The sequence below is a fragment of the Liolophura sinensis genome, chromosome 1 (genome assembly GCF_032854445.1).
Source record: "Liolophura sinensis isolate JHLJ2023 chromosome 1, CUHK_Ljap_v2, whole genome shotgun sequence".
In the NCBI taxonomy this organism is placed as follows: Eukaryota; Metazoa; Mollusca; class Polyplacophora; order Chitonida; family Chitonidae; genus Liolophura; species Liolophura sinensis.
Window position 1 is genome coordinate 11950819 of NC_088295.1, and position 10965 is coordinate 11961783.

At 38.6% G+C, this 10965-nt stretch overlaps 1 protein-coding gene across 2 annotated transcripts; it reads left to right on the forward strand.

Annotated features, from left to right (window-relative positions):
* Positions 1 to 850: 850 nt before the first annotated feature.
* Positions 851 to 10086, forward strand: LOC135481868 (protein unc-45 homolog B-like). 2 transcript variants are annotated; one of them, XM_064761617.1, is made up of 7 exons: positions 851 to 991; positions 4392 to 4550; positions 4908 to 4944; positions 6699 to 6820; positions 7804 to 7866; positions 8324 to 8496; positions 9006 to 10086. In XM_064761617.1, exons 2-7 carry the CDS (start codon positions 4395 to 4397, stop codon positions 9070 to 9072), a joined length of 618 nt encoding a protein of 205 aa, XP_064617687.1. In that variant the 5' UTR covers positions 851 to 991; positions 4392 to 4394; the 3' UTR covers positions 9073 to 10086. The 2 variants fall into 2 exon arrangements, with proteins under 2 accessions (XP_064617687.1, XP_064617686.1); XM_064761616.1 differs by having other exon boundaries at positions 928 to 991; positions 4347 to 4550.
* Positions 10087 to 10965: the final 879 nt, after the last annotated feature.

Consider the following 10965-nt stretch of genomic DNA (forward strand, 5'->3'; position numbering starts at 1 on the left):
TATACAGCTGTTCAAAATTCAATCTGACGTTCACAGTTACCCAAACAGATCATATTCTTTCAATCTCCATGTGCCTTTTCTAATTTCGAATCTATCAACACATTTCATCAGCCCCAAGGAAGTGGAATAGATTTCCTCCAAACCTCAAAGGTATCCAAATCACGTCTTTATTCAAATCCAGGTTAAAAGATTTTTTAATTAAAAATATTTGATCCACATTGGTCATACAAGCTACGAGACAGAAGGTGTCACACACAATATTATTCATACCATTGTGTTGTTAACTTAGGTGTTTATAGTGTTACGCTTCTATGTGAGTTTTTTTTTTCAAGTCAATTTTTTTTTTTGTTAATACAACTGTTCACAAATTATCGCTCCTCACCAAGCATGTATTATTATTTTTTGATAATAATGAATCAGGGAAAGGACAAGTCCCTCGGACTGTATTGCCGCCATTTACGAGATACTTCATTATACATATATTCACGTATAGTGAATAAACATTCAATTCAGTTCAATTCCAAAAACCAAGTCCGACATTTATATTAACAGGATGTGAAAACAACGAACCCAGATTTTGGCTATTCTGCCGCACCCAATGACTGCTCGAGGTTGTGACTAGATGCATGCAAGTGAAAAGTGAACACGCGTGTGCCGAACTGTATTCTCTATCGTGTCGGTATGCCAAATATAGCTTTCGTTTGTGTAAGGAAATACATCAGTAAGTAGATGATGTTGGCAACAAAGGCATAGACTTAACTTTGAACGTGGCAAAAAAAAATGTAACACTCATCTATCTAGATATCACAAATGTTTGCTTCGTCAGACCTCCATGGTCAGACAACTCACTTTGCGCTACGTGCAGCGGAGTTTAGCGGAAATATACGAACTGTGCCGAACAATTCACATTCTCGTGCGCAACGTGATTTCGTGTTGAACTGCGTGGTTTATTTCATGGCGTGGAAAATTTCGGCAGGCTGAGAAAACATTTGTAAGTGTTTCTTGTTTTAGGTGTAATTACAGTTTTGGTAGTGGTAAACTGTGGCTAGTAAAAAGGGTACACATATTTCACAACAGTTTTTAGTCTTCACTGTTGAGTTGGAAATAAATGTTAGCACAATAATGATGTCGACAACTCGGTCCGCTTAAAATGATACGGTGAGCGGACTGATGTGGAATTACTGACTGGCGTCGGTAATGAACTGAAGCGCATGCAGTTTTAGCAGTTGTTCATATTGTTGTTCATATTGTTGTAGTTCTTGGGATTGTTACAGGTCGCTGTAAAATCACTTGCTTTTCTCCCTTGGGGAATGCATTTTTGTGTCATTTAATGACGGAACAAAACTCCATTGTTTCTACAATCTGCTTCGGACATAAACGTGCTCATGGTGTTGTTGCAGGTTTCCAGACTTTGGTCAGATGTAGGCCTAGGTTTCTCAAACATAACTTACGAGGGGTTTAACAGTATGTAAGATATAACCTGTAAACATTTCAGGCGTGTTACTAGTCCGAATTTTCTGACTAGAACTTCTGTAATAAGCCAGCCTGACGGCATGCCTCAATTCTAGTAAGAAGTTGCTTCATTTAACATCATTAAGAGCTTCAGTCGGTATGATGCATGTGACGTTCATACTCACCAAATGGAGGAGTTGTAAAGGCATTGTGGTGTCATTTTTTTTATCCCACGGTCACATACTTTTAGTGATTTTTCATGGGTTAAAATTGATTAGGGAGATGTTCACTTTGCATACAAAGAAAAACAGCGTAAATAAGATGTTTATCATTCTAATTTCTGCCAATGTGTCACTGTCTTATATGAGATGTCTGCGGTGTATTATTCGCGGTTTATACATTTTTGAAAGGCTTTACTTTGTTGTGAAATGCTCTGGATTCAAACTCCCGTCAGACAGTACATCGGGCCCATAACCAGTTGCTTATACCACTACACCGCTCGAGTTGATGGGCTAGAACGTGGTTTTAGATGTCTGTAGGACAGATAAACATGGTAAGGAATGAATGCGCATGTGCAGGTGTCACATGCTGTTTTCACTTTGACTACATCTGAAAAGGCTCTCCATATTTGGCCAGCCTCATTCAGGGTAGTATGAATGAATTGATATAAGTGTTGACGTAGAAAGTCACATAAATATGACCCTAGTCTTTACAACTGCCCATAATGGCAGGTACAGGTGAAGGCGTGACCAGAGAAGAAGTGATGAATACTCTGTTCGTCAAAATATTGTTCAGATGAGCTTACCAGGTGAAAAGCTAACTGTGGGGTAGGAGAGGATGACTGTAAGTGCTTGAATGTAGGTGAAACACCAAAATATGTCTGGTAATTTAGCGTTAGCAAGGTTGTTTGAAAATTTTTTTTAAATGGAGTGACTTCTGACTAGAACTGCAGCACGATGTCAGGCTTATCACAATGTTTGCTGCAAGTTCTAGTCAGAAAATTTTGACTAGTGTGTTACTTACGCTAACAACGTGAAAAGAAAATCTAGATTTTATAGAAGCCTCCAAGGACTGTTCGCTGTATTATGTTTGGAGTGGCTCTCCCATAGCCATGGCTTGCTCCCCAGTAGGACATGTAGTAAAGTTTTGGAAGTTGATTACTAACCTCCCATGCTTGTCCACTTACTCGACTGTCTAAAGTCCTAAGAAACGACACTGTTAAAATCCTGATCACTCGATCACCCAGGCAAAAAATGGGTTGTGAATTTTTAATATTGAGAAAGGTCTAGTTGAAAGCCAAAAAGACACCCATAGTAAAATCCCTGTATTGTAACGGTGCCTTGCAGCATGGGCAAAATCAGGTGAATTGCATGCGTGAATGCAGGGTTTTAATTTAAGCCAAAAGTCAAATTAGACACAAGTTCACTGTGCCTGACACAAAAAGATTTGTCTTGAGCGGAAAGCTCTGTTCCAAAATACATATTTTACTATGAATAGCTTCTCGGCTGTGAACTAGACCTTACCCAATATTAAAAGATCACAGCCAATTTTTTGACTAACTCTTGCTGTTGAGCAAAGCTGGCCTCATTTCACTTTGCCAGGTTAAACAGTGTCCATGTGTTTCCATTATGAGTTGAGATTTCAAATTAATTACTCATTTTGTGAGATAATCATTGTAGGATGTTCAAGGAAATTTTGTAAACATAGCAGCTGTCAGCGTCTTTTGACGGCAAGATACAGAATTTTCCGTGATCCAATTCTTTTGGCCACGCTGTACTTTTAGAACACACTTAATCACTCGAACCTGAAACGTTGAGAATTGTGTGGCTCTGGTTATTACCAGGGCGAAACGCTGACAAATCTTGGACACAGGCCTATACCTTCAAGGACAAGTCGCTCAAGCCACAGCTGAGGTTCTTCGTGTAGCCCACTTATGTAAATCCCCTAGTTTCTGTATTGTGAATTAAATTAATTCCTTTGCTATCAAAAGAACACCATGAAGAGCCACTTTTATGTTGGCAGCCACCATTGTGTTACTCTCATTTCACATGTATCAGAAGCCCCCATATGTGCCCATTCTGTTGGCATAGAAAGATACTGTTAGGTAGATGCCAAAATTTAAAACGGTTAGTCAGGTGTGTGGATGCCTTTTCTCCCAGTCAAAACTCTTTGCTAGGGATGCTGAGAAAACTTTGGATAGAAACTGTATCTGTTTACTGATACATTGTTGTGAAGTGGAAACAATGGTAGTGGCCCTAGGAAGGGCAGGTGTATTCCTAAATGGATACAGGGAAGTTCACATACAAGGACAAAACTGATATGTTCCATCTTTTAATCTTCATGCAACACAACATGATTTTCACTCTCTTCCTAATGTATGAATGTTTTGAACTGTAAATTAGGGCAAAGCTGGGCTGAGGCTCACTTCAACTTGGGTGCTTACACTCTTCATACTTTTAGTCAAGCATGTACATTGAATGATGTGTGGAAAACTGAATAAATATTTGATCCTTCACACGAAGGAAGAATCCTCTAAATCTCACAAAGTTAAATTAAAACAAAGGAAATTTAGGAAAATGAAAACAGATTTCTCAGTATACATGTTTTTTTACGAAGTCAGGAGAGGTTCAGCTTCACTCTCTCAAAAGTATCGGCTGGACAGGAATGTGGTTATATTGTGACATGTTCGTCCCCTCTGTACGGGACCTGAAAATGCTAGCACAAAACTGTTGACTTAAATTATGCCATAGTACTCGTAAAATGTTTAACAAATGTTTTATTATAAAGACTTTTGAGACTTGCTAGGGGTAGCTGTTTCTTAGATTCCCTGTTCGTTTTAACAGTGATTTTCTAGTTAAGAATGGCTCGTAAGAATTTTGAGTTGCTCTTTGCAGGACATTTATATTTATGGCCAATGACAAATACTCTGCATGATTCAGGAAATGGATAGACAGTTAGAAGGTCGTGCTGCAGAGTTCTTTCAGCATCAGAAGTATGCGGAAGCTGCTGATGTCTACACTCAATGCCTTGAGGTGGCCAAGGAACAGAATGACAGAACCAACCTGCTTCTGAACAGAGCTTCCTGCTACCTTAAACAGGTATGAGCAAAATAGTTCATTGCAATGTGAAGGGAGCTAAGTTTCATCAGTGTGAAAATTGAAATGTTCATTCAGGCAAATTTTTGGATAAAGCAGTGTGAAGGAAATATAACCTAACGTAGTTGTACATTCTACTATGTCTACAAAAATCCTCCATGGAAACGAGCCTGTTAATGAATAACAATTAGTTGAAACAGAATCACCAGGTTGTATCCATTGGTGTGAACCTACAACCTACAATTAAGCATTATTAATCACGCTACTCTGCTCATGTGGAAATATTCATTTATCATTCATAATTTAAATCACTGCTGCGGATTTCTTGCAAATCTTGATTATTTTTTCTTTTAATTTCAGTCACTGTATGCAGAAGCCTTGGGAGACTGTGATGAAAGTATGTGAACAAGAACTTGAATATTCTTTTGTGATTGTCATGCTCTGCTCATAAAAATACTGAAACATCTGCCTCATTCTAAAACAGGGGCCTCCGTGGCTCAGTCGGTTAGCGCGCTAGCGCAGCGTAATGACCCAGGAGCCTCTCACCAATGCGGTCGCTGTGAGTTCAAGTCCAGCTCATGCTGGCTTCCTCTCCGGCCGTAAGTGGGAAGGTCTGCCAGCAACCTGCGGATGGTCGTGGGTTTCCCCCGGGCTGTGCCCGGTTTCCACCCACCATAATGCTGGCCGCCGTCGTATAAGTGAAATATCCTTGAGTACGGCGTAAAACACCAATCAAAAAAAAAAAAAAAATCATTCTAAAACAAGTGCTCTTTTTATGCCCTGTTGCAATTCTGTTTTAAGTATGTTGCAGAAGGGAGGGTGATAGTGTAGGCACAAGTTCAGGATGTGTCAAGGTAGTGACATTCACATTTTTAATAGGGTTACCTTAACAGACTGGCGTTGATTTTATGATTGATCAAGTTGAGGGTCTCTGTTTACCTTGTAGATGTCAGCCTGAACAACTAATCAGCATAGCTCTACAAATAAAACAAGCTGGACTGTAGCCCTCTAAAGTTTTCATACTTTGGTAATGATTGACTAGCAATCAGATAAGGATGGAGTGTAACAGCTATGTTGCATTGTTGGGTTGAGATGCCGTGTTCCTGCCAATGGCAATTTAGATCCATGCTTATGTTTGAGTTTACGGATGGCACTAGTTGTGGATTTATGTTTTCAAGACGCTGAGAATTTTTGTTGGAGTTACAAGCTGATGCCCACGAAGGCCATTACATGTATTTGTACAGTAGACTCTCTGTAAACCAACCGTACTCGGGCCCGAACAAAAATGTCGCTTTGGACAAGATGTCTGTGTATTAAATATGGGCAAGTAGCCTACAACAACAACATGTGTATTGTGCATACATATACGTTTAAATAAACTTGTTAAAAAGCACAGTGATGCATAGCAACAAACTATGGAAAGAAGCTGATCTGTGCTTAACTTTAGTACACACGCATAATTGCTTTACAAAAATTGAACTTTGTCACTCAAGTTCCTTTCCACACAGCGACGCTTTGTTGGTCTAATGGCCATTGTCGGATGTTGTCAGGGCATTAGCATGGAAAATTGTGACGGCAACTGTTTGAGGCATTTTTATTCAGCCACTGAGCTACTTGGTGTCAAACCCATCTTTCACTCACAGAGTGACTAAACTCTGATCTCCGCAGGAGGTATGGTACAGTATCAAGACAGGTGATCACCGCTTGCTGAAGTAGGCAAGAGTTCACATAAGCAGATTATCTCCCTTCCCACTGATCTTCAGTCACCTGGAGAGGTGGCAAGTTGAAGCCAAATTCGGACTCCGTCGGACGTCGTGTGACACACTGTGTCGGATTAGACAAGACAGATTAACACACACTGGAAATGTTTGTACTACAAACCACTGTCAGTGTTCAGAATAGACAAGAGTTGGTTTACTGAAGGCAAATAACATTACTATCAAATGGAGCAGAAAACAGATCATGAAATGTTGTCGGTTTTAACATGATTTCAGCTAATTAAGGTGCCGGTGTTGGGATAGTCCACTGTAGCTGTAATTCTGACTTCTTTGTATCAAAAATACTTCTAAGTTTTGTTATAAGTTCAAATCATTTCAGTCATAAATTTATCAAATCTTCATGTGTATTGAGACCATATTCTTTTTATTTCAGTTTTAAAAGATGACGAAGTGAATGAAAAGGCTTTGTGGAAGAAGATAAAGGTGTTGTGTTTTCAAGGGAGTTTTCATGATGCCCACAACCTGGCCACTGACTGGATACAGAAAGATCCCGAGGTGAGTATAGATAATTAGCTGTGGTTGTATCTGTGGAGATGTATCGAAAATGATGGACCAAATTCCTTGAAACCACAGGTCCCCTGATTAAGTGTTAGTCAGGATATCTGGCCTTGTGCTTCCCATATGCACGATTTTAGTTGACTTCATTGGTCTTGTGACTGCAGTGTCTCTAAAACTGCTGGGACATAAGCATGCTTTCTTACTGATGAAGGAAGAAGGGATTTCGTCTTCAGAGTAGAGGCTTGTCAAATTGGGTGGCAGAGCATCGTAACTTATGTATTGGTTGGTTTTTTATTGGTCTCCTGAACATGTAACTTCATGTTCATTAGTTCACTTACAGGAGCAGCAGCTTGCCCATGGCTAGATAAGAGTTCTAATATTCTTTAAAGAGATTATACTGGAAAATGATCATAAATTTTCTGTTCAAGCCATTCAAACTGAATTTTCCGTATTTTTCTTCTAATAACCAAACATGCTGGCTTGGTATTATGCAAATCTATTTTTTGTTCAAATTTTAAAGAAATATGAGAACAAAAACTAATAAGCATTACCGTATGTTTATGTAGATTGTTTGTGAATAATGGATGCTTACTTTTCATTTCATTCACGGGAAAGCCTGTTGTGGCATGACACAACAGAAAGATTGAACATATGTAACCAATGTGTGTTATCTAGTTGATGTACTTAAAGCAACATTGATTACGAATCGTCTCATTCATGTTTTTGAGTGACAGTTCAGGACGTGTTTCCACCATATTGTTGAATACTTATGTTTTGCTGCACATCACAGAAAAGTGCCGGAAAACATGACCTTCTATCCTAATTCATTTTCAAATATGTATGCAAAACATATTTAATTGATTCATGATGTATTCGAGTCCCGAAATAGAAATCCTCAGGCATACCTTGTTTAAATATGTGATCATGTATAAGTCATAAGAGCAGCTACACATGCATTGAAGCTCCTAATTTATTTTCAGAATGCATTAGCTGCAAAGGAATTAAGACGTCTTGAAATAGTCATGGGTTGCTTCAAAGACAAGGTAACGTAATCCTGATGTCTTTTTCCTCTGGCCCCACTGCTATGTTGAGAAATATGAACTTTTTTGGATCATTAGCCAGTATCTACCCTCAATGCACCAGTAATGTTCTCAGATATTGGATATGACAGTTCAGTTGTCCAGTAACAGCTCACTTATGTACACCGTCATTTGTGTGAATCTGGTTTAATTGTCATCAAATGTAACTTATTTGTGTTTTAATATTTTAACTTTGATAGCACAAAACCTTCACCACCAACATTAAATTTGATGACATTGACTATAAATCAACTACAATTTGTATAGCGTATGTGTATGAACATTGTCAATGATTTAATTACTTACCACAAGTCAGAAAATAAAACTGATTCTCATTAACCATTTTGTTTCTCATTAACCATTCTCATTTTCTTATGCCATTCTGATTAATGTTCATGTACATGCATTTGTATATATACAGGAAGCAGAAGTGGGTGAACAGAATGCTGAAGGCACAGAGTCCAACAGCTCAGCTAGGTCATACTCCTCTGTGGCTGCTTCTGCCAACTCTAACAATAGTTCCCCACAATATTCAGCTGTAGTTTCAGGCGCTCAACATGGACACCAGTCCCAAAGTGTCCCATCCCCTAGCAGGTATTGGAAATTACTTCACAGGTTACACAGCAGTATTTTTGTGTTTTCCCGGGGTTATGTTATCACCCTTGTTGCACTTTTGACTGAAGGGCATTGTTGTAGCCATGTTGAACTGTCAGTTACAGAAATGTCAGTGTGATGTATTGTTATAGAAGTGAGATAATGTCTATCTCTGCTCTCGAAGGAAGCTTTCGGAAGTGAATGTTGTCAGGCAATGATTTACAGAAATTTGACCAATTTTCTTGTAGCAAGAATTAATATTTGGCTTCATAGCATTATATCTCCAAAAATACTACAAAAAACTCAACCACACTAATGGTTGATTTACTTTTGGGCCTGCGACTACTACTTTCTAACCTACTTATTGTGAAGAGCTGGTCTTACCTGTTTTATATCTGTATATGCTTGTGTGTTTTTGTGCAGTAAATGTTGAAACTGAAGTTAAGTCACAATTACATGCCATTGCAAAGGTATTGTCATTCATTGTGTTTTACATTTTCTACTTGCAGGGAAGGTCACACCTCTCAGAGCCTTAACCCATTAGCCACAGAGTTTGTCCCCAGATGGCAGCACTAGTATTTCCACATCCCTGAGATTAGAAAACACTTCATGATCTTGGTCAAAGTTTTATATTATGCATTTCCTCATGGTAAAGCAATGCAAAACAAAGGATGCTGGTACATGATGAGCCAGTCCCTGGATCGGTTTGAAACACGAAACCAGACATTTACTGTTGGCTCGCTGGCTTTCCTTTCTTCAGTGTGAGATCTTTTCCTCATGTTTTGACAGTCTGCATGTCACGCATTAACTTTTCAAATCACAAGTCCGCATGCTTGTTAACAGTGTACTGATTTTAGTTTTTAAGAATTCCCAACAAAAAAGATGTAAGAGTGTGTCCTAGTCCACAATTTAATTCCAAGACTAATGAAATCTGCTGCCGCTTATTTGACAGACTTCTTGGCAGGACAAGTCTATTCATGTGTGACATGTGATGTCAAGTCTTTTGATTTTACAACTGAGAATTCTCTTTACCTTCCTTTCAAACATTGCTCTTTTTGGTTGTCAGTTTTACAAAAATATTGTTGTGTGACTAGTGGAAATGACATTTTCCTGTCGTCCAAAATGGGAATGAGACACATTTTAGGTATGACCTTAGATGATTTTATTCTGTATTTTAAATTTTAAGTTTGTTTTAATTTCAAAATTTCTTGTATTAAGAGAATGGCCGTGGGCATTGATACTGTCATAAACCATCTGCTTCCAAATTGTTACTTTCTGTGACATTTTAATTTACTTGTCCTAATAAGGTATTGGTATCTCTATGAGATATTTCTGATGCTGGGGAATATTCTGGACAGTTGGCCTGGCTATTCCTGTGAATTTAAGGCTAGCTGTTGCAGCTAACTGCCCCTGCCTGTAGGTAGTCAAACCTCTGTGATATCAGACAGGGAAGCCGACTTCTACTTGATAATTCATGCCTTTGTAACATGGATACCACCAGTACACTGGTTCATCTAGACTGGACTTTTTAATCTAAGGCTTAAATTTAATTTTGGGGCAATATATACCCTAAAATGAAGCAATGGAATAAAGTGTTGAAAAAAAATTTAAAAAAGACTTGTTTGTTGCGTATCACAAAATAATTGCTTTGTATTTTCAATCAGTTGGAAACATAAATGATTCTAAGATTCAAGGCTTGGTGGCTGTATCACAACCCAGTCAGTATTCGGTGTGAACTGTACCTCATTTCTCTCTGAAAGAAAATGTTCTTTATATGACATCAGGCGGACAGGAAAGCATGTGAACCTGTGGCTCAGTTGGTTAGCGTGCTAGTGCAGTGTAATGACTCGGGTGCATCTCACCAATTCGGTTGCTGTGAGTTCAAGTCCAACTGGCTTCCTCCCTTTCCGTATGCGGGAAGGCCTTCCAGCAACCTGCAGACGGTCGTGGGTTTCCCCCAGGCTCTGCTGGTTTCCTCCTACTATATTGCTGGTTGCCATCATATAAGTGAAATATTCTTGAGTATCGGCATAAAACACAATAAATAAATAAATCTTAATGGAGTTATTTCCTCTTGAAGCAGTGGTTCTATTTCTCAGTTACAGAGATAAATATTGTATATCACCTGAAGTTTGGTTTGGGAAAACACACTTTCAGAAGGACATGAAAGCTTTAAAATGATAATTTTGATGCCAACACTTTCTGATAAATTAACCAAATTAACTTAGTGGCCCAGTAAGGTGTATGGATCAGTCAGAATCAAATCAGTCACTTGAAAAAAGATAAGCTGAAGGTGAAATACAGTACTGATATTGTATGGACCACAAAATGTTAAAAAAATCAGTAACGCCAGGACGGTACAGTATAAATAGTTCTATTGTTTATTCAAAACTTTTGCTTTTTTATTACTATGGATTACACATGTTGGAGCTTTCACACATCTATATACCTGTGTATTGGCCTAAACAA